Raw genomic sequence first — 24,939 nt, forward strand, 5'->3', positions numbered from 1 at the left:
AAGTGATAGATTAATGAACCATTCTGTCTCCCTTAAATTAACCTGACCTGACATCAATCCCCTCGATGGCTAATCCAAAACTCTCCACCCGTATCACCTTTAATACTCATGTAACTTCCTCCTGTTTAGCCAGCACATTCCAACGCCGTCTGGCTCCAACAGATAACCATTTACTTCTTATGTAACAGCCAGTCTCTATCACCCCTTAGATACTATAGTAATACCTTTTGTATCAACCAGTCTCTATCACCCCTCAGATACTATAGTATTGCTTCAACCAGTCTCTATCACCCCTCAGATACTATAGTATTACTGATGTAACAACCAGTCTCTATCACCCCTCAGATACTATAGTATTACTGATGTAACAACCAGTCTCTATCACCCCTCAGATACTATAGTATTACTGATGTAACAACCAGTCTCTATCACCCCTCAGATACTATAGTATTACTGATGTAACAACCAGTCTCTATCACCCCTCAGATACTATAGTATTACTGATGTAACAACCAGTCTCTATCACCCCTCGGATACTATAGATACTGTTTTACCTGCCAGGTAATGTTACTATGGTCTGTTCACCTGTTTTACCTGCCAGGTAATGTTACTATGGTCTGTTCACCTGTTTTACCTGCCTGGTAATGTTACTATGGTATGTTCACCTGTTTTACCTGCCAGGTAATGTTACTATGGTCTCTTTACCTTTACCTGCCAGGTAATGTTACTATGGTCTGTTCACCTGTTTTACTTGGCCAGGTAATTTTACTATGGTCTGTTCACCTGTTTTACCTGGCCAGGTAATGTTACTATGGTCTGTTCATCTGTTTTACCTGCCAGGTAATGTTACTATGGTCTGTTCACCTGTTTTACCTGGCCAGGTAATGTTACTATGGTCTGTTCACCTGTTTTACCTGCCAGGTAATGTTACTATGGTCTGTTCACCTGTTTTACCTGGCCAGGTAATGTTACTATGGTCTGTTCACCTGTTTTACCTGCCAAGTAATGTTACTATGGTCTGTTCACCTGTTTTACCTGGCCAGGTAATGTTACTATGGTCTGTTCACCTGTTTTACCTGGCCAGGTAATGTTACTATGGTCTGTTCACCTGTTTTACCTGGCCAGGTAATGTTACTATGGTCTGTTCACCTGTTTTACCTGGCCAGGTAATGTTACTATGGTCTGTTCACCTGTTTTACCTGGCCAGGTAATGTTACTATGGTCTGTTCACCTGTTTTACCTGCCAGGTAATGTTACTATGGTCTGTTCACCGTTTTACCTGCCTGGTAATGTTACTATGGTATGTTCACCTGTTTTACCTGCCAGGTAATGTTACTATGGTCTGTTTACCTGTTTTACCTGGCCAGGTAATGTTACTATGGTATGTTCACCTTTACCTGCCAGGTAATGTTACTATGGTCTGTTCACCTGTTTTACCTGCCAGGTAATGTTACTATGGTCTGTTCACCTGTTTTACCTGGCCAGGTAATGTTACTATGGTTTGTTCATCTGTTTTACCTGCCAGGTAATGTTACTATGGTCTGTTCACCTGTTTTACATGGCCAGGTAATGTCACTATGGTCTGTTCACCTGTTTTACCTGGCCAGGTAATGTTACTATGGTCTGTTCACCTGTTTTACCTGCCAGGTAATGTTACTATGGTCTGTTCACCTGTTTTACCTGGCCAGGTAATGTTACTATGGTCTGTTCACCTGTTTTACCTGGCCAGGTAATGTTACTATGGTATGTTCACCTGTTTTACCTGCCAGTTAATGTTACTATGGTCTGTTCACCTGTTTTACCTGCCAGGTAATGTTACTAGGGTTTGTTCATCTGTTTTACCTGCCAGGTAATGCTACTATGGTCTGTTCACCTGTTTTACCTGGCAAGGTAATGTTACTATGGTCTGTTCACCTGTTTTACCTGGCCAGGTAATGTTACTATGGTCTGTTCACCTGTTTTACCTGCCAGGTAATGTTACTATGGTCTGTTCATCTGTTTTACCTGGCCAGGTAATGTTACTATGGTCTGTTCACCTCTTTACCTGGCCAGGTAATGTTACTATGGTCTGTTCACTTGTTTTACCTGCCAGGTAATGTTACTATGGTCTGTTCACCTGTTTTACCTGCCAGGTAATGTTACTATGGTCTGTTCACCTGGCCAGGTAATGTTACTATGGTCTGTTCACCTGTTTTACCTGGCCAGGTAATGTTACTATGGTCTGTTCACCTGGCCAGGTAATGTTACTATGGTCTGTTCACCTGTTTTCCCTGGCCAGGTAATGTTACTATGGTATGTTCACCTGTTTTACCTGCCAGGTAATGTTACTATGGTCTGTTCATCTGTTTTACCTGCCAGGTAATGCTACTATGGTCTGTTCACCTGTTTTACCTGGCAAGGTAATGTTACTATGGTCTGTTCACCTGTTTTACCTGGCCAGGTAATGTTACTATGGTCTGTTCACCTGTTTTACCTGCCAGGTAATGTTACTATGGTCTGTTCATCTGTTTTACCTGGCCAGGTAATGTTACTATGGTCTGTTCACTTGTTTTACCTGGCCAGGTAATGTTACTATGGTATGTTCACCTGTTTTACCTGCCAGGTAATGTTACTATGGTCTGTTCACCTGTTTTACCTGCCAGGTAATGTCACTATGGTCTGTTCACCTGTTTTACCTGCCAGGTAATGTTACTATGGTCTGTTCACCTGTTTTACCTGCCAGGTAATGTTACTATGGTCTGAGGCGTATCTGAACACTATACATACTGATTTATAGTGTTACTAATACTCCTCCCTATCTCCCATCCTTCCATCTTTTATGGTTCAACAGGAAGACGAAGTGATAGGGATAATGAACCATTCTGTCTCCCTTAAATTAACCTGACCTGACATCAATCCCCTCGATGGCTAATCCAAAACTCTCCACCCGTATCACCTTTAATACTCATGTAACTTCCTCCTGTTTAGCCAGCACATTCCAACGCCGTCTGGCTCCAACAGATAACCATTTACTTCTTATGTAACAACCAGTCTCTATCACCCCTCAGATACTATAGTATTACTTCAACCAGTCTCTATCACCCCTCAGATACTATAGTATTACTTCAACCAGTCTCTATCACCCCTCAGATACTATAGTATTACTGATGTAACAACCAGTCTCTATCCCCCCTCAGATACTATAGTATTACTGATGTAACAACCAGTCTCTATCCCCCCTCAGATACTATAGTATTACTGATGTAACGACCAGTCTCTATCACCCCTCAGATACTATAGTATTACTGATGTAACAACCAGTCTCTATCACCCCTCAGATACTATAGTAATACTGATGTAACAACCAGTCTCTATCACCCCTCAGATACTATAGTATTACTGGTGTAACAACCAGTCTCTATCACCCCTCAGATACTATAGTAATACTGATGTAACAACCAGTCTCTATCACCCCTCAGATACTATAGTATTACTGATGTAACAACCACTCTCTATCACCCCTCAGATACTCGAGTATTACTTCAACCAGTCTCTATCACCCCTCAGATACTATAGTAATACTGATGTAACAACCAGTCTCTATCACCCCTCAGATTCTCTAGTAATACTGATGTAACAAAAAATCTATCACCCCTCAGATACTATAGTAATACTGATGTAACAACCACTCTCTATCACCCCTCAGATACTATAGTAATACTGATGTAACAGCCACTCTCTATCACCCCTCAGATACTATAGTAATACTGATGTAACAACCAGTCTCTATCACCCCTCAGATTCTCTAGTAATACTGATGTAACAAAAAATCTATCACCCCTCAGATACTATAGTATTACTGATGTAACAACCACTCTCTATCACCCCTCAGATACTATAGTATTACTGATGTAACAACCAGTCTCTATCACCCCTCAGATACTATAGTATTACTGATGTAACAACCAGTCTCTATCACCCCTCAGATACTATAGTATTACTTCAACCAGTCTCTATCACCCCTCAGATGCTATAGTATTACTTCAACCAGTCTCTATCACCCCTCAGATACTATAGTATTACTTCAACCAATCTCTATCACTCCTCAGATACTATAGTATTACTGATGAAACAACCAGTCTCTATCACCCCTCAGATACTATAGTATTACTGATGTAACAACCAGTCTCTATCACCCCTCAGATACTATAGTATTACTTCAACCAGTCTCTATCACCCCTCAGATGCTATAGTATTACTTCAACCAGTCTCTATCACCCCTCAGATACTATAGTATTACTGATGTAACAACCAGTCTCTATCACCCCTCAGATACTATAGTATTACTGATGTAACAAACAGTCTCTATCACCCATCAGATACTATAGTATTACCTGGCCAGGTAATGTTACTATGATCCGTTCACCTGTTTTACCTGCCAGGTAATGTTACTATGGTCTGTTCACCTGTTTTACCTGGCCAGGTAATGTTAATATGGTCTGTTCACCTGTTTTACCTGCCAGGTAATGTTACTATGGTGTGTTCACCTGTTTTACCTGCCAGGTAATGTTACTATGGTCTGTCCACCTGTTTTACCTGGCCAGGTAATGTTACTATGGTCTGTTCACCTGTTTTACCTGCCAGGTAATGTTACTATGGTCTGTTCACCTATTTTACCTGCCAGGTAATGTTACTATGGTCTGTTCACCTGTTTTACCTGGCCAGGTAATGTTAATATGGTCTGTTCTCCTGTTTTACCTGCCAGGTAATGTTACTATGGTCTGTTCACCTGTTTTACATGGCCATGTAATGTTACTATGGTCTGTTCACCTGTTTTACCTGGCCAGGTAATGTTACTATGATCCGTTCACCTGTTTTACCTGCCAGGTAATGTTACTATGGTCTGTTCACCTGTTTTACCTGCCAGGTAATGTTAATATGGTCTGTTCACCTGTTTTACCTGGCCAGGTAATGTTACTATGGTCTGTTCTCCTGTTTTACCTGCCAGGTAATGTTACTATGGTCTGTTCACCTGTTTTACCTGGCCAGGTAATGTTACTATGGTCTGTTCTCCTGTTTTACCTGGCCAGGTAATGTTACTATGGTCTGTTCACCTGTTTTACCTGCCAGGTAATGCTACTATGGTCTATTCACCTGTTTTACCTGCCAGGTAATGTTACTATGGTCTGTTCACCTGTTTTACCTGCCAGGTAATGTTACTATGGTCTGTTCACCTGTTTTACCTGGCCAGGTAATGTTACTATGGTCTGTTCTCCTGTTTTACCTGGCCAGGTAATGTTACTATGGTCTGTTCACCTGTTTTACCTGCCAGGTAATGTTACTATGGTCTATTCACCTGTTTTACCTGCCAGGTAATGTTACTATGGTCTGTTCACCTGTTTTACCTGCCAGGTAATGTTACTATGGTCTGTTCACCTGTTTTACCTGCCAGGTAATGTTACTATGGTCTGTTCACCTGTTTTACCTGCCAGGTAATGTTACTATGGTCTGTCCACCTGTTTTACCTGGCCAGGTAATGTTACTATGGTCTGTTCACCTGTTTTACCTGCCAGGTAATGTTACTATGGTCTGTTCACCTGTTTTACCTGCCAGGTAATGTTACTATGGTCTGTTCACCTGTTTTACCTGGCCAGGTAATGTTACTATGGTCTGTCCACCTGTTTTACCTGACCAGGTAATGTTACTATGGTCTGTTCACCTGTTTTACCTGCCAGGTAATGTTACTATGGTCTGTTCACCTGTTTTACCTGCCAGGTAATGTTAGTATGGTCTGTTCACCTGTTTTACCTGGCCAGGTAATGTTACTATGGTCTGTTCACCTGTTTTACCTGGCAGGTAATGTTACTATGGTCTGTTCTCCTGTTTTACCTGCCAGGTAATGTTACTATGGTCTGTTCACCTGTTTTACCTGCCAGGTAATGTTACTATGGTCTGTTCCCCTGTTTTACAAGGCCATGTCATGTTACTATGGTCTGTTCACCTGTTTTACCTGCCAGGTAATGTTACTATGGTCTCTTCACCTGTTTTACCTGCCAGGTAATGTTACTATGGTCTGTTCTCCTTGAATATCAACACATTATGTACAGAATCAGTAACTGGGTTCACTCAGAGTAGATGGAGTTTCATGACAATAACAATGATGGTGTCATTTAAGGATCTTTTCGCTGGTCTAACAAACTCCCTTCTTTAACAAGCTTCCCTGCAGCAGTATCTCACGGGACCGTGTGTGTGTGTTATGTCATCGGGTGAAAGATTGACAGAGCTCTTGTCAGGAACAGAGCAGAGGCCAATCAGTAACTGTGGAGGAAGTCTGTCCTCAGTTTACCCCATGGAGGCTGGTCCAGCCCAGCCTATCCCTGGCCAGATACATACTGTATGTCCTGTTGTTGTACATCTAGTAGATAGTACACTATCCAGGACATTTCACCTCAGCAATTCCACCAGACTATCAGCTGTTTTAGTATTATAAACCCATGTTGTTCTCCTGGATGAATCCCTGATAACCCATGGTGTTCTCCTGAATGAATCTCTGATAACCCCATCTTGTTCTCCTGAATTTAGTGTCTTCATTATTAATGCCCTTCTTTGTCTTCCGTTAAGGTATGACAAAGCCATCAGTGCCTGTAGCCTGATACCAGATCTGGCTATTCTTCCCTACGGCGACCAAACTGAGGTAAAGGCTCACATATATCCGGGTTGAGAGTCGTTCATTTGATGCTAGAGCTCAGAATGTCTTTTGACTTGGACTCTACCGACTGGGTTCTCTGTAGATAGGTGAACAGGGCCCGAACCTGGACTCTACCGACTGGGTTCTCTGTAGATAGGTGAACAGGGCCCGAACCTGGACTCTACTGACTGGGTTCTCTCTGTAGATAGGTGAACAGGGCCCGAACCTGGTCTCTACTGACTGGGTTCTCTCTGCAGATAGGTGAACAGGGCCCGAACCTGGACTCTACCGACTGGGTTCTCTCTGTAGATAGGTGAACAGGGCCCGAACCTGGACGCTACTGACTGGGTTCTCTCTGTAGATAGGTGAACAGGGCCCCGAACCTGGACTCTACAGACTGGGTTCTCTGTAGATAGGTGAACAGGGCCCGAACCTGGACGCTACTGACTGGGTTCTCTGTAGATAGGTGAACAGGGCCCGAACCTGGACTCTACTGACTGGGTTCTCTCTGTAGATAGGTGAACAGGGCCCGAACCTGGACTCTACCGACTGGGTTCTCTCTGTAGATAGGTGAACAGGGCCCGAACCTGGACTCTACTGACTGGGTTCTCTGTAGATAGGTGAACAGGGCCCGAACCTGGACGCTACTGACTGGGTTCTCTCTGTAGATAGGTGAACAGGGCCCGAACCTGGACTCTACTGACTGGGTTCTCTCTGTAGATAGGTGAACAGGGCCAGAACCTGGACGCTACTGACTGGGTTCTCTCTGTAGATAGATGAACAGGGCCAGAACCTGGACGCTACTGACTGGGTTCTCTCTGTAGATAGATGAACAGGGCCAGAACCTGGACGCTACAGACTGGGTTCTCTCTGTAGATAGGTGAACAGGGCCCGAACCTGGACTCTACTGACTGGGTTCTCTCTGTAGATAGATGAACAGGGCCCGAACCTGGACTCTACAGACTGGGTTCTCTCTGTAGATAGGTGAACAGGGCCCGATCCTGGACTCTACAGACTGGGTTCTCTCTGTAGATAGGTGAACAGGGCCCGAACCTGGACTCTACCGACTTGGTTCTCTCTGTAGATAGGTGAACAGGGCCCGAACCTGGACTCTACTGACTGGGTTCTCTCTGTAGATAGGTGAACAGGGCCCGACGCTACAGACTGGGTTCTCTCTGTAGATAGATGAACAGGGCCCGAACCTGGACTCTACTGACTGGGTTCTCTCTGTAGATAGATGAACAGGGCCCGAACCTGGACTCTACTGACTGGGTTCTCTGTAGATAGGTGAACAGGGCCCGAACCTGGACTCTACCGACTGGGTTCTCTCTGTAGATAGATGAACAGGGCCCGACTCTACTGACTGGGTTCTCTCTGTAGATAGGTGAACAGGGCCCGAACCTGGACGCTACTGACTGGGTTCTCTGTAGATAGGTGAACAGGGCCCGAACCTGGACTCTACCCACTGGGTTCTCTCTGTAGATAGGTGAACAGGGCCCGAACCTGGCCTCTACTGACTGGGTTCTCTCTGTAGATAGGTGAACAGGGCCCGAACCTGGACTCTACTGACTGGGTTCTCTCTGTAGATAGGTGAACAGGGCCCGAACCTGGACTCTACTGACTGGGTTCTCTCTGTAGATAGGTGAACAGGGCCCGAACCTGGACGCTACTGACTGGGTTCTCTCTGTAGATAGGTGAACAGGGCCAGAACCTGGACTCTACAGACTGGGTTCTCTCTGTAGATAGGTGAACAGGGCCCGAACCTGGACTCTACCGACTGGGTTCTCTCTGTAGATAGGTGAACAGGGCCCGAACCTGGACTCTACCCACTGGGTTCTCTCTGTAGATAGGTGAACAGGGCCCGAACCTGGACTCTACTGACTGGGTTCTCTCTGTAGATAGGTGAACAGGGCCCGAACCTGGACGCTACTGACTGGGTTCTCTCTGTAGATAGGTGAACAGGGCCCGAACCTGGACTCTACTGACTGGGTTCTCTCTGTAGATAGGTGAACAGGGCCCGAACCTGGACTCTACAGACTGGGTTCTCTGTAGATAGGTGAACAGGGCCCGAACCTGGACTCTACAGACTGGGTTCTCTGTAGATAGGTGAACAGGGCCCGAACCTGGACTCTACTGACTGGGTTCTCTGTAGATAGGTGAACAGGGCCCGAACCTGGACTCTACTGACTGGGTTCTCTCTGTAGATAGGTGAACAGGACCCGAACCTGGACGCTACTGACTGGGTTCTCTCTGTAGATAGATGAACAGGGCCCGAACCTGGACTCTACTGACTGGGTTCTCTGTAGATAGGTGAACAGGGCCCCGAACCTGGACTCTACTGACTGGGTTCTCTCTGTAGATAGGTGAACAGGGCCCGAACCTGTACTCTACTGACTGGGTTCTCTCTGTAGATAGGTGAACAGGGCCCGAACCTGGACTCTACTGACTGGGTTTTCTCTGTAGATAGGTGAACAGGGCCCGAACCTGGACTCTACCGACTGGGTTCTCTGTAGATAGGTGAACAGGGCCCGAACCTGGACTCTACTGACTGGGTTTTCTCTGTAGATAGGTGAACAGGGCCCGAACCTGGACTCTACTGACTGGGTTCTCTCTGTAGATAGATGAACAGGGCCCGAACCTGGACTCTACTGACTGGGTTCTCTCTGTAGATAGGTGAACAGGGCCCGAACCTGGACTCTACCGACTGGGTTCTGTCTGTAGATAGGTGAACAGGGCCCGAACCTGGACTCTACTGACTGGGTTCTCTCTGTGGATAGATGAACAGGGCCCGAACCTGGACTCTATAGACTGGGTTCTCTCTGTAGATAGGTGAACAGGGCCCGAACCTGGACTCTACTTACTGGGTTCTCTCTGTAGATAGATGAACAGGGCCCGAACCTGGACTCTACTGACTGGGTTATCTCTGTAGATAGATGAACAGGGCCCGAACCTGGACTCTACCGACTGGGTTCTCTCTGTAGATAGGTGAACAGGGCCCGAACCTGGACTCTACTGACTGGGTTCTCTGTAGATAGGTGAACAGGGCCCGAACCTGGACGCTACTGACTGGGTTCTCTGTAGATAGGTGAACAGGGCCCGAACCTGGACTCTACTGACTGGGTTCTCTGTAGATAGGTGAACAGGGACCGAACCTGGACTCTAACGACTGGGTTCTCTGTAGATAGGTGAACAGGGCCCGAACCTGGACTCTACTGACTCGGTTTCTCTGTAGATAGGTGAACAGGGCCAGAACCTGGACACTACTGACTGGGTTTTCTCTGTAGATAGGTGAACAGGGCCCGAACCTGGACTCTACCGACTGGGTTCTCTGTAGATAGGTGAACAGGACCCGAACCTGGACTCTACTGACTGGGTTCTCTCTGTAGATAGGTGAACAGGGCCCCGAACCTGGACTCTACTGACTGGGTTCTCTCTGTAGATAGATGAACAGGGCCCGAACCTGGACTCTACTGACTGGGTTCTCTCTGTAGATAGGTGAACAGGGCCCGAACCTGGACTCTAACGACTGGGTTCTCTCTGTGGATAGATGAACAGGGCCCGAACCTGGACTCTACAGACTGGGTTCTCTCTGTAGATAGGTGAACAGGGCCCGAACCTGGACTCTACTGACTGGGTTATCTCTGTAGATAGGTGAACAGGGCCCGAACCTGGACTCTACCGACTGGGTTCTCTCTGTAGATAGGTGAACAGGGCCCGAACCTGGACTCTACTGACCGGGTTCTCTGTAGATAGGTGAACAGGGCCCGAACCTGGACTCTACCGACTGGGTTCTCTGTAGATAGGTGAACAGGACCCGAACCTGGACTCTACTGACTGGGTTCTCTCTGTAGATAGGTGAACAATGCCCCGAACCTGGACTCTACTGACTGGGTTCTCTCTGTAGATAGGTGAACAGGGCCCGAACCTGGACTCTACTGACTGGGTTCTCTCTGTAGATAGGTGAACAGGGCCCGAACCTGGACTCTACCGACTGGGTGATGTTCTGTAGATAGGTGAACAGGGCCCGAACCTGGACTCTACCGACTGGGTGATGTTCTGTAGATAGGTGAACAGGGCCCGAACCTGGACTCTAACGACTGGGTTCTCTCTGTAGATAGGTGAACAGGGCCCGAACCTGGACTCTAACGACTGGGTTCTCTCTGTAGATAGGTGAACAGGGCCCGAACCTGGACTCTACTGACTGGGTTCTCTCTGTAGATAGGTGAACAGGGCCCGAACCTGGACTCTACAGACTGGGTTCTCTCTGTAGATAGATGAACAGGGCCCGAACCTGGACTCTACCGACTGGGTTCTCTCTGTAGATAGGTGAACAGGGCCCGAACCTGGACTCTACTGACTGGGTTCTCTCTGTAGATAGGTGAACAGGGCCAGAACCTGGACGCTACCGACTGGGTTCTCTCTGTAGATAGGTGAACAGGGCCCGAACCTGGACTCTACCGACTGGGTTCTCTCTGTAGATAGGTGAACAGGGCCCGAACCTGGACTCTACCGACTGGGTTCTCTCTGTAGATAGGTGAACAGGGCCCGAACCTGGACTCTACTGACTGGGTTCTCTCTGTAGATAGGTGAACAGGGCCAGAACCTGGACTCTACCGACTGGGTTCTCTCTGTAGATAGGTGAACAGGGCCAGAACCTGGACTCTACCGACTGGGTTCTCTCTGTAGATAGGTGAACAGGGCCCGAACCTGGACTCTACCGACTGGGTTCTCTCTGTAGATAGATGAACAGGGCCCGAACCTGGACTCTACTGACTGGGTGATGTTCTGTAGATAGGTGAACAGGGCCCGAACCTGGACTCTACTGACTGGGTTCTCTCTGTAGATAGATGAACAGGGCCCGAACCTGGACTCTACAGACTGGGTTCTCTGTAGATAGGTGAACAGGGCCCGAACCTGGACTCTACAGACTGGGTTCTCTGTAGATAGGTGAACAGGGCCCGAACCTGGACTCTACTGACTGGGTTCTCTGTAGATAGGTGAACAGGGCCCGAACCTGGACTCTACTGACTGGGTTCTCTCTGTAGATAGGTGAACAGGACCCGAACCTGGACGCTACTGACTGGGTTCTCTCTGTAGATAGATGAACAGGGCCCGAACCTGGACTCTACTGACTGGGTTCTCTGTAGATAGGTGAACAGGGCCCCGAACCTGGACTCTACTGACTGGGTTCTCTCTGTAGATAGGTGAACAGGGCCCGAACCTGTACTCTACTGACTGGGTTCTCTCTGTAGATAGGTGAACAGGGCCCGAACCTGGACTCTACTGACTGGGTTTTCTCTGTAGATAGGTGAACAGGGCCCGAACCTGGACTCTACCGACTGGGTTCTCTGTAGATAGGTGAACAGGGCCCGAACCTGGACTCTACTGACTGGGTTTTCTCTGTAGATAGGTGAACAGGGCCCGAACCTGGACTCTACTGACTGGGTTCTCTCTGTAGATAGATGAACAGGGCCCGAACCTGGACTCTACTGACTGGGTTCTCTCTGTAGATAGGTGAACAGGGCCCGAACCTGGACTCTACCGACTGGGTTCTGTCTGTAGATAGGTGAACAGGGCCCGAACCTGGACTCTACTGACTGGGTTCTCTCTGTGGATAGATGAACAGGGCCCGAACCTGGACTCTATAGACTGGGTTCTCTCTGTAGATAGGTGAACAGGGCCCGAACCTGGACTCTACTTACTGGGTTCTCTCTGTAGATAGATGAACAGGGCCCGAACCTGGACTCTACTGACTGGGTTATCTCTGTAGATAGATGAACAGGGCCCGAACCTGGACTCTACCGACTGGGTTCTCTCTGTAGATAGGTGAACAGGGCCCGAACCTGGACTCTACTGACTGGGTTCTCTGTAGATAGGTGAACAGGGCCCGAACCTGGACTCTAACGACTGGGTTCTCTGTAGATAGGTGAACAGGGCCCGAACCTGGACTCTACTGACTCGGTTTCTCTGTAGATAGGTGAACAGGGCCAGAACCTGGACACTACTGACTGGGTTTTCTCTGTAGATAGGTGAACAGGGCCCGAACCTGGACTCTACCGACTGGGTTCTCTGTAGATAGGTGAACAGGACCCGAACCTGGACTCTACTGACTGGGTTCTCTCTGTAGATAGGTGAACAGGGCCCCGAACCTGGACTCTACTGACTGGGTTCTCTCTGTAGATAGATGAACAGGGCCCGAACCTGGACTCTACTGACTGGGTTCTCTCTGTAGATAGGTGAACAGGGCCCGAACCTGGACTCTAACGACTGGGTTCTCTCTGTGGATAGATGAACAGGGCCCGAACCTGGACTCTACAGACTGGGTTCTCTCTGTAGATAGGTGAACAGGGCCCGAACCTGGACTCTACTGACTGGGTTATCTCTGTAGATAGATGAACAGGGCCCGAACCTGGACTCTACCGACTGGGTTCTCTCTGTAGATAGGTGAACAGGGCCCGAACCTGGACTCTACTGACCGGGTTCTCTGTAGATAGGTGAACAGGGCCCGAACCTGGACTCTACCGACTGGGTTCTCTGTAGATAGGTGAACAGGACCCGAACCTGGACTCTACTGACTGGGTTCTCTCTGTAGATAGGTGAACAATGCCCCGAACCTGGACGCTACTGACTGGGTTCTCTCTGTAGATAGGTGAACAGGGCCCGAACCTGGACTCTACTGACTGGGTTCTCTCTGTAGATAGGTGAACAGGGCCCGAACCTGGACTCTACCGACTGGGTGATGTTCTGTAGATAGGTGAACAGGGCCCGAACCTGGACTCTACCGACTGGGTGATGTTCTGTAGATAGGTGAACAGGGCCCGAACCTGGACTCTAACGACTGGGTTCTCTCTGTAGATAGGTGAACAGGGCCCGAACCTGGACTCTAACGACTGGGTTCTCTCTGTAGATAGGTGAACAGGGCCCGAACCTGGACTCTACTGACTGGGTTCTCTCTGTAGATAGGTGAACAGGGCCCGAACCTGGACTCTACAGACTGGGTTCTCTCTGTAGATAGATGAACAGGGCCCGAACCTGGACTCTACCGACTGGGTTCTCTCTGTAGATAGGTGAACAGGGCCCGAACCTGGACTCTACTGACTGGGTTCTCTCTGTAGATAGGTGAACAGGGCCAGAACCTGGACTCTACCGACTGGGTTCTCTCTGTAGATAGGTGAACAGGGCCCGAACCTGGACTCTACCGACTGGGTTCTCTCTGTAGATAGGTGAACAGGGCCCGAACCTGGACTCTACCGACTGGGTTCTCTCTGTAGATAGGTGAACAGGGCCCGAACCTGGACTCTACTGACTGGGTTCTCTCTGTAGATAGGTGAACAGGGCCAGAACCTGGACTCTACCGACTGGGTTCTCTCTGTAGATAGGTGAACAGGGCCAGAACCTGGACTCTACCGACTGGGTTCTCTCTGTAGATAGGTGAACAGGGCCCGAACCTGGACTCTACCGACTGGGTTCTCTCTGTAGATAGATGAACAGGGCCCGAACCTGGACTCTACTGACTGGGTGATGTTCTGTAGATAGGTGAACAGGGCCCGAACCTGGACTCTACTGACTGGGTTCTCTCTGTAGATAGATGAACAGGGCCCGAACCTGGACTCTACTGACTGGGTTCTCTCTGTAGATAGGTGAACAGGGCCCGAACCTGGACTCTACTGACTGGGTTCTCTCTGTAGATAGGTGAACAGGGCCCGAACCTGGACTCTACTGACTGGGTTCTCTCTGTAGATAGGTGAACAGGGCCCGAACCTGGACTCTACTGACTGGGTTCTCTCTGTAGATAGGTGAACAGGGCCCGAACCTGGACTCTACCGACTGGGTTCTCTCTGTAGATAGGTGAACAGGGCCCGAACCTGGACTCTACCGACTCGGTTCTCTCTGTAGATAGGTGAACAGGGCCCGAACCTGGACTCTACTGACTGGGTTCTCTCTGTAGATAGATGAACAGGGCCCGAACCTGGACGCTACAGACTGGGTTCTCTCTGTAGATAGGTGAACAGGGCCAGAACCTGGACTCTACTGACTGGGTTTTCTCTGTAGATAGGTGAACAGGGCCCGAACCTGGACGCTACTGACTGGGTTCTCTCTGTAGATAGGTGAACAGGGCCCGAACCTGGACGCTACCTACTGGGTTCTCTCTGTAGATAGGTGAACAGGGCCCGAACCTGGACACTACAGACTTGGTTCTCTGTAGATAGATGAACAGGGCCCGAACCTGGACTCTACTGACTGGGTTCTCTCTGTAGATAGGTGAACAGGGCCCGAACCTGGACTCTACCGACTGGGTTCTGTCTGTAGATAGGTGAACAGGGCCCGAACCTGGACTCTACTGACTGGGTTCTCTCTGTGGATAGATGAACAGGGCCCGAACCTGGACTCTATAGACTTGGTTCTCTCTGTAGATAGGTGAACAGGGCCCGAACCTGGACTCTACTTACTGGGTTCTCTCTGTAGATAGATGAACAGGGCCCGAACCTGGACTCTACTGACTGGGTTATCTCTGTAGATAGATGAACAGGGCCCGAACCTGGACTCTACCGACTGGGTTCTCTCTGTAGATAGGTGAACAGGGCCCGAACCTGGACTCTACTGACTGGGTTCTCTGTAGATAGGTGAACAGGGCCCGAACCTGGACTCTAACGACTGGGTTCTCTGTAGATAGGTGAACAGGGCCCGAACCTGGACTCTACTGACTCGGTTTCTCTGTAGATAGGTGAACAGGGCCAGAACCTGGACACTACTGACTGGGTTTTCTCTGTAGATAGGTGAACAGGGCCCGAACCTGGACTCTACCGACTGGGTTCTCTGTAGATAGGTGAACAGGACCCGAACCTGGACTCTACTGACTGGGTTCTCTCTGTAGATAGGTGAACAGGGCCCCGAACCTGGACTCTACTGACTGGGTTCTCTCTGTAGATAGATGAACAGGGCCCGAACCTGGACTCTACTGACTGGGTTCTCTCTGTAGATAGGTGAACAGGGCCCGAACCTGGACTCTACTGACTGGGTTCTCTCTGTGGATAGATGAACAGGGCCCGAACCTGGACTCTACAGACTGGGTTCTCTCTGTAGATAGGTGAACAGGGCCCGAACCTGGACTCTACTGACTGGGTTCTCTCTGTAGATAGATGAACAGGGCCCGAACCTGGACTCTACCGACTGGGTTTTCTCTGTAGATAGGTGAACAGGGCCCGAACCTGGACTCTACTGACCGGGTTCTCTGTAGATAGGTGAACAGGGCCCGAACCTGGACTCTACCGACTGGGTTCTCTGTAGATAGGTGAACAGGACCCGAACCTGGACTCTACTGACTGGGTTCTCTCTGTAGATAGGTGAACAGGGCCCGAACCTGGACTCTACCGACTGGGTGATGTTCTGTAGATAGGTGAACAGGGCCCGAACCTGGACTCTACCGACTGGGTGATGTTCTGTAGATAGGTGAACAGGGCCCGAACCTGGACTCTAACGACTGGGTTCTCTCTGTAGATAGGTGAACAGGGCCCGAACCTGGACTCTACCGACTGGGTTCTCTCTGTAGATAGATGAACAGGGCCCGAACCTGGACTCTACTGACTGGGTTCTCTCTGTAGATAGATGAACAGGGCCCGAACCTGGACTCTACTGACTGGGTTCTCTCTGTAGATAGGTGAACAGGGCCCGAACCTGGACTCTACTGACTGGGTTCTCTCTGTAGATAGGTGAACAGGGCCCGAACCTGGACTCTACTGACTGGGTTCTCTCTGTAGATAGGTGAACAGGGCCCGAACCTGGACTCTACTGACTGGGTTCTCTCTGTAGATAGGTGAACAGGGCCCGAACCTGGACTCTACCGACTGGGTTCTCTCTGTAGATAGGTGAACAGGGCCCGAACCTGGACTCTACCGACTCGGTTCTCTCTGTAGATAGGTGAACAGGGCCCGAACCTGGACTCTACTGACTGGGTTCTCTCTGTAGATAGATGAACAGGGCCCGAACCTGGACGCTACAGACTGGGTTCTCTCTGTAGATAGGTGAACAGGGCCAGAACCTGGACTCTACTGACTGGGTTTTCTCTGTAGATAGGTGAACAGGGCCCGAACCTGGACGCTACTGACTGGGTTCTCTCTGTAGATAGGTGAACAGGGCCCGAACCTGGACGCTACCTACTGGGTTCTCTCTGTAGATAGGTGAACAGGGCCCGAACCTGGACACTACAGACTTGGTTCTCTGTAGATAGATGAACAGGGCCCGAACCTGGACTCTACTGACTGGGTTCTCTCTGTAGATAGGTGAACAGGGCCCGAACCTGGACTCTACCGACTGGGTTCTCTCTGTAGATAGGTGAACAGGGCCCGAACCTGGACTCTACTGACTGGGTTCTCTCTGTGGATAGATGAACAGGGCCCGAACCTGGACTCTACAGACTGGGTTCTCTCTGTAGATAGGTGAACAGGGCCCGAACCTGGACTCTACTGACTGGGTTATCTCTGTAGATAGATGAACAGGGCCCGAACCTGGACTCTACCGACTGGGTTCTCTCTGTAGATAGGTGAACAGGGCCCGAACCTGGACTCTACTGACCGGGTTCTCTGTAGATAGGTGAACAGGGCCCGAACCTGGACTCTACCGACTGGGTTCTCTGTAGATAGGTGAACAGGACCCGAACCTGGACTCTACTGACTGGGTTCTCTCTGTAGATAGGTGAACAATGCCCCGAACCTGGACTCTACTGACTGGGTTCTCTCTGTAGATAGGTGAACAGGGCCTGAACCTGGACTCTACTGACTGGGTTCTCTCTGTGGATAGATGAACAGGGCCCGAACCTGGACTCTACAGACTGGGTTCTCTCTGTAGATAGGTGAACAGGGCCCGAACCTGGACTCTACTGACTGGGTTATCTCTGTAGATAGATGAACAGGGCCCGAACCTGGACTCTACCGACTGGGTTCTCTCTGTAGATAGGTGAACAGGGCCCGAACCTGGACTCTACTGACCGGGTTCTCTGTAGATAGGTGAACAGGGCCCGAACCTGGACTCTACCGACTGGGTTCTCTGTAGATAGGTGAACAGGACCCGAACCTGGACTCTACTGACTGGGTTCTCTCTGTAGATAGGTGAACAATGCCCCGAACCTGGACTCTACTGACTGGGTTCTCTCTGTAGATAGGTGAACAGGGCCTGAACCTGGACTCTACTGACTGGGTTCTCTCTGTAGATAGGTGAACAGGGCCCGAACCTGGACTCTACCGACTGGGTGATGTTCTGTAGATAGGTGAACAGGGCCCGAACCTGGACTCTACCGACTGGGTGATGTTCTGTAGATAGGTGAACAGGGCCCGAACCTGGACTCTAACGACTGGGTTCTCTCTGTAGATAGGTGAACAGGGCCCGAACCTGGACTCTAACGACTGGGTTCTCTCTGTAGATAGGTGAACAGGGCCCGAACCTGGACTCTACTGACTGGGTTCTCTCTGTAGATAGGTGAACAGGGCCCGAACCTGGACTCTACAGACTGGGTTCTCTCTGTAGATAGATGAACAGGGCCCGAACCTGGACTCTACCGACTGGGTTCTCTCTGTAGATAGGTGAACAGGGCCCGAACCTGGACTCTACTGACTGGGTTCTCTCTGTAGATAGGTGAACAGGGCCAGAACCTGGACTCTACCGACTGGGTTCTCTCTGTAGATAGGTGAACAGGGCCCGAACCTGGACTCTACCGACTGGGTTCTCTCTGTAGATAGATGAACAGGGCCCGAACCTGGACTCTACTGACTGGGGGATGTTCTGTAGATAGGTGAACAGGGCCCGAACCTGGACTCTACTGACTGGGTTCTCTCTGTAGATAGATGAACAGGGCCCGAACCTGGACTCTACTGACTGGGTTCTCTCTGTAGATAGGTGAACAGGGCCCGAACCTGGACTCTACTGACTGGGTTCTCTCTGTAGATAGGTGAACAGGGCCCGAACCTGGACTCTACTGACTGGGTTCTCTCTGTAGATAGGTGAACAGGGCCCGAACCTGGACTCTACTGACTGGGTTCTCTCTGTAGATAGGTGAACAGGGCCCGAACCTGGACTCTACCGACTGGGTTCTCTCTGTAGATAGGTGAACAGGGCCCGAACCTGGACTCTACCGACTCGGTTCTCTCTGTAGATAGGTGAACAGGGCCCGAACCTGGACTCTACTGACTGGGTTCTCTCTGTAGATAGATGAACAGGGCCCGAACCTGGACGCTACAGACTGGGTTCTCTCTGTAGATAGGTGAACAGGGCCCGAACCTGGACTCTACTGACTGGGTTTTCTCTGTAGATAGGTGAACAGGGCCCGAACCTGGACTCTACTGACTGGGTTCTCTCTGTAGATAGATGAACAGGGCCCGAACCTGGACGCTACTGACTGGGTTCTCTCTGTAGATAGGTGAACAGGGCCCGAACCTGGACGCTACCTACTGGGTTCTCTCTGTAGATAGGTGAACAGGGCCCGAACCTGGACACTACAGACTTGGTTCTCTGTAGATAGATGAACAGGGCCCGAACCTGGACGCTACCTACTGGGTTTTCTCTGTAGATAGGTGAACAGGGCCCGAACCTGGACTCTACTGACTGGTTTTCTGTAGATAGATGAACAGGGCCCGAACCTGGACTCTACCGACTGGGTTCTCTCTGTAGATAGGTGAACAGGACCCGAACCTGGACGCTACTGACTGGGTTCTCTCTGTAGATAGGTGAACAGGGCCCGAACCTGGACTCTACCGACTGGGTTCTCTCTGTAGATAGGTGAACAGGGCCTGAACCTGGACTCTACTGACTGGGTTCTCTCTGTAGATAGGTGAACAGGGCCCGAACCTGGACGCTACTGACTGGGTTGTATTGCTGGTTCTGTAGATAGGTGAGCGAGGCCTGAACCTGTCTGGTGGTCAGAAGCAGAGGATCAGTCTGGCCAGAGCGGTCTACTCCAACCAAGACATCTTCCTGCTGGACGACCCTCTGTCTGCGGTGGACGCCCACGTGGGGAAACACATCTTTGAGGAGTGCATCAAGAAGACCCTGAAGGGGAAGAGTATTATCCTGGTCACCCATCAACTGCAGGTAGGGAGTAACTGCTAGTTACCAGCTTACAGTCACGTTGAACCCTGAAATATGTACGTTTTTCCCTTGATTATCTCACTCGCTTGAGTCAAGAAGTATTCAACCCCTCTTTGTTATGACCTCAATAAGTTCAGGAGTAAAAAATGTACCTAACAAGTTACATAATAAGTTGCATGGACTCTATGTGTGCAAAATAAATGACTATCTCATCTCTGTTACCCCACACATACAATTATCTGTAAGGTCCCTCAGTTTGAGCAGTGAATTTCAAACACTCAACCACAAAGACCTGGGAGGTTATGCAATGCCTCGCAAAGAAGGACCCTTATTGGTAGATGGGTAAACATGTAAAAAAGCAGACATTGAATATCCCTTTGACCATGGTGAAGTTATTAATTACACTTTGGATGGTGTATCAATACACTCAGTCACTACAAAGATACAGGCGTCCTTCCTAACTCAGTTGCCGGAGAGGAAGGAAACCACTCAGGGATTTCACCATGAGGCCAATGGTGACTTTAAAACAGTTACAGAGTTTAATGGCTTTGATAGGAGAAAACTGAGGATGGATCAACAACATTGTAGTTACTCCACAATACTAACCTCAATGACAGAGTGAAAAGAAGGAACCCTGTACAGAATACAAATATTTCAAAACATGCATCCTGTTTGCAACAAGGTACTAAAGTAATACTGCAAAAAATGTGGCAAACCATCTGGCATCTGCCAAACCCAGATTCGTCCGTCGGACTGCCAGATGGTGAAGTGTGATTCATCACTCCAGAGAAAGTGTTTCCACTGCTCCATGTCAAGCCGACTCATTTCAAGCCGACACTCGGCATTGCGCATGGTGATCTTAGGCTTGTGTGCTGCTGCTCGGCCATGGAAACCCATTTCACGAAGCTCCCGACTAACAGTTATTGTGCTGACGTTGCTTCCAGAGGAAGTTTGGAACTCGGTAGTGAGTGTTGCAACCGAGGACAGATGATTTTAATGCGCTTCAGCACTCGGTGGTCCAGTTCTGTGAGCTTGTGCGGCCTACCACTTCACGGCTGAGCCGTTGTTGCTCCTAGACGTTTCCACTTCACAATAACAGCGCTTCCAGTTGACCGCGGCAGCTCTAGCAGGGCAGAAATGTTATGAACTAACTTGTTGGAAAGGGGGCATCCTATGGCGGTGCCACGTTGAAAGTCACTGAGCTCTTCATTAAGGCCATTTCACTGCCAATATTTGACTATGGAGATTGCACAGGGTGTGGCTGAAATAGCTGAATCCACTTGTTTCAAGGTATAACTTTTTATATTGGCTGTCCTTTCCCTTTCTCTGTGGTTCAGATGTATTTTACTTTGTTCAGTTGATTACGTTGTGGGTTTGATTCCCTTGTGGGTCACAAAAGGGTTACAAAAGGGTTTTAATTTGATCCAAAGTGACTTACAGAAAGAGGAACCCGACAGGGATATCCTTTCTCCCCTCCTCAAATTATTAACGTAACTCTTCTCCTTTCTCTCTCTCTCTCTCTCTCTCTCTCTCTCTCTCTCTCTCTCTCTCTCTCTCTCTCTCTCTCTCTCTCTCTCTCTCTCTCTCTCTCTCTCTCTCTCTCTCTCTCTCTCTCTCTCTCTCTCTGTCTCTCTCTCTGTCTCTCTCTCTGTCTCTCTTCGCCCCCTCTCTCTCTCTCTCTCTCTCTGTCTCTCTCTCTGTCTCTCTTCGCCCCCTCTCTCTCTCTCTCTCTCTCTGTCTCTCTCTCTGTTTCTCTGTCTCTCTCTGTCTCTCTCTCTCTCTGTCTCTCTCTCTGTCTCTCTCTCTCTCTGTCTCTCTCTCTGTCTCTCTCTCTCTCTGTCTCTCTGTCTCTCTTCGCCCCCTCTCTCTCTCTCTCTCTCTTCGCCCCCTCTCTCTCTCTCTCTCTCTTCCCCCCTCTCTCTCTCTTTCTCTCTGTCTCTCTCTCTGTCTCTCTCTCTCTCTGTCTCTCTGTCTCTCTTCGCCCCCTCTCTCTCTCTCTCTCTCTTCGCCCCCTCTCTCTCTCTCTCTCTCTCTTCCCCCCTCTCTCTCTCTTTCTCTCTGTCTCTCTCTCCCCCCCCTCTCTCTCTCTCTTCCCCTCTCTCTCTCTCTCTCTCTCCCCCCCCCCCCTCTCTCTCTCTCTGTCTCTCTCTGTCTGTCTGTCTGTCTGTGTGTATCAGTATCTGGAGTTCTGTGATGAGATACTGGTGTTGGAGAGTGGACAGATAAAGGAGTCCGGGACACACAAAGCTCTGATGAAAGCTGAAGGCCGGTACGCACAGATGATCAACAACTTCCAGACGGAGCATTCCCAGGTAAGATCTCCCGTTATCCACCTCTACCTCTGGTACATTCACAGGTAAGATCTCCCGTTATCCACCTCTACCTCTGGTACATTCCCAGGTAAGATCTCCCGTTATCCACCTCTACCTCTGGTACATTCCCAGGTAAGATCTCCCGTTATCCACCTCTACCTCTGGTACATTCCCAGGTAAGATCTCCCGTTATCCACCTCTACCTCTGGTACATTCACAGGTAAGATCTCCCGTTATCCACCTCTACCTCTGGTTTCAGAGCCAATAGATACGAAGGGTGTATTAGGATCAGTTCACCAGGAGGAGACTATGTCCAGTCTAGATATCATGTATCATGTTTTAGTCTAGTTTATTAGGATCAGTCCACCAGGAGGAGACTATGTCCAGTCTAGATATCATGTATCATGTTTTAGTCTAGTTTATTAGGATCAGTCTACCTGGAGGAGACTATGTCCAGTCTAGATATCATGTATCATGTTTTAGTCTAGTTTATTAGGATCAGTCCACCAGGAGGAGACTATGTCCAGTCTAGATATCATGTTTTAGTCTAGTTTATTAGGATCAGTCCACCAGGAGGAGACTATGTCCAGTGTAGATATCATGTATCATGTTTTAGTCTAGTTTATTAGGATCAGTCCACCTGGAGGAGACTATGTCCAGTCTAGATATCATGTTTTAGTCTAGTTTATTAGGATCAGTCCACCAGGAGGAGACTATGTCCAGTGTAGATATCATGTATCATGTTTTAGTCTAGTTTATTAGGATCAGTCCACCTGGAGGAGACTATGTCCAGTCTAGATATCATGTATCATGTTTTAGTCTAGTTTATTAGGATCAGTCCACCTGGAGGAGACTATGTCCAGTCTAGATATCATGTTTTAGTCTAGTTTATTAGGATCAGTCCACCTGGAGGAGACTATGTCCAGTCTAGATATCATGTTTTAGTCTAGTTTATTAGGATCAGTCTACCAGGAGGAGACTATGTCCAGTCTAGATATCATGTATCATGTTTTAGTCTAGTTTATTAGGATCAGTCCACCAGGAGGAGACTATGTCCAGTCTAGATATCATGTTTTAGTCTAGTTTATTAGGATCAGTCTACCAGGAGGAGACTATGTCCAGTCTAGATATCATGTTTTAGTCTAGTTTATTAGGATCAGTCCACCAGGAGGAGACTATGTCCAGTCTAGATATCATGTTTTAGTCTAGTTTATTAGGATCAGTCCACCAGGAGGAGACTATGTCCAGTCTAGATATCATGTTTTAGTCTAGTTTATTAGGATCAGTCCACCTGGAGGAGACTATGTCCAGTCTAGATATCATGTATCATGTCTTAGTCTAGTTTATTAGGATCAGTCCACCTGTAGGAGACTATGTCCAGTCTAGATATCATGTATCATGTTTTAGTCTAGTTTATTAGGATCAGTCCACCTGGAGGAGACTATGTCCAGTCTAGATATCATGTATCATGTTTTAGTCTAGTTTATTAGGATCAGTCCACCAGGAGGAGACTATGTCCAGTCTAGATATCATGTTTTAGTCTAGTTTATTAGGATCAGTCCACCAGGAGGAGACTATGTCCAGTCTAGATATCATGTATCATGTTTTAGTCTAGTTTATTAGGATCAGTCCACCAGGAGGAGACTATGTCCAGTCTAGATATCATGTTTTAGTCTAGTTTATTAGGATCAGTCTACCAGGAGGAGACTATGTCCAGTCTAGATATCATGTATCATGTTTTAGTCTAGTTTATTAGGATCAGTCCACCTGGAGGAGACTATGTCCAGTCTAGATATCATGTATCATGTTTTAGTCTAGTTTATTAGGATCAGTCCACCAGGAGGAGACTATGTCCAGTCTAGATATCATGTATCATGTTTTAGTCTAGTTTATTAGGATCAGTCCACCAGGAGGAGACTATGTCCAGTCTAGATATCATGTATCATGTTTTAGTCTAGTTTATTAGGATCAGTCCACCAGGAGGAGACTATGTCCAGTCTAGATATCATGTTTTAGTCTAGTTTATTAGGATCAGTCCACCAGGAGGAGACTATGTCCAGTCTAGATATCATGTATCATGTTTTAGTCTAGTTTATTAGGATCAGTCCACCTGGAGGAGACTATGTCCAGTCTAGATATCATGTTTTAGTCTAGTTTATTAGGATCAGTCTACCAGGAGGAGACTATGTCCAGTCTAGATATCATGTATCATGTTTTAGTCTAGTTTATTAGGATCAGTCCACCTGGAGGAGACTATGTCCAGTCTAGATATCATGTATCATGTTTTAGTCTAGTTTATTAGGATTAGTCCACCTGGAGGAGACTATGTCCAGTCTAGATATCATGTTTTAGTCTAGTTTATTAGGATCAGTCCACCTGGAGGAGACTATGTCCAGTCTAGATATCATGTTTTAGTCTAGTTTATTAGGATCAGTCCACCTGTAGGAGACTATGTCCAGTCTAGATATCATGTATCATGTTTTAGTTTAGTTTATTAGGATCAGTCCACCAGGAGGAGACTATGTCCAGTCTAGATATCATGTTTTAGTCTAGTTTATTAGGATCAGTCCACCAGGAGGAGACTATGTCCAGTCTAGATATCATGTTTTAGTCTAGTTTATTAGGATCAGTCCACCTGGAGGAGACTATGTCCAGTCTAGATATCATGTTTTAGTCTAGTTTATTAGGATCAGTCCACCAGGAGGAGACTATGTCCAGTCTAGATATCATGTTTTAGTCTAGTTTATTAGGATCAGTCCACCAGGAGGAGACTATGTCCAGTCTAGATATCATGTATCATGTTTTAGTCTAGTTTATTAGGATCAGTCTACCTGGAGGAGACTATGTCCAGTCTAGATATCATGTATCATGTTTTAGTCTAGT

General features: G+C 48.2%; 1 protein-coding gene across 2 annotated transcripts in view; it reads left to right on the plus strand.

Annotated features, from left to right (window-relative positions):
- Positions 1–24,939, plus strand: part of LOC129842863 (ATP-binding cassette sub-family C member 12-like) — a gene marked incomplete at its 5' end in the record, with an annotated part of 283,379 nt that overhangs the window by 240,775 nt on the left and 17,665 nt on the right. The window contains 3 exon segments of one of the 2 annotated variants that reach the window (XM_055911558.1): positions 6,601–6,673; positions 19,544–19,747; positions 21,922–22,056. Coding sequence (XP_055767533.1) covers positions 6,601–6,673; positions 19,544–19,747; positions 21,922–22,056 — 412 coding nt within the window. 2 annotated transcript variants of the gene reach the window in all.

This window comes from Salvelinus fontinalis, unplaced genomic scaffold (genome assembly GCF_029448725.1).
Source record: "Salvelinus fontinalis isolate EN_2023a unplaced genomic scaffold, ASM2944872v1 scaffold_0072, whole genome shotgun sequence".
Taxonomy (NCBI): Eukaryota; Metazoa; Chordata; class Actinopteri; order Salmoniformes; family Salmonidae; genus Salvelinus; species Salvelinus fontinalis.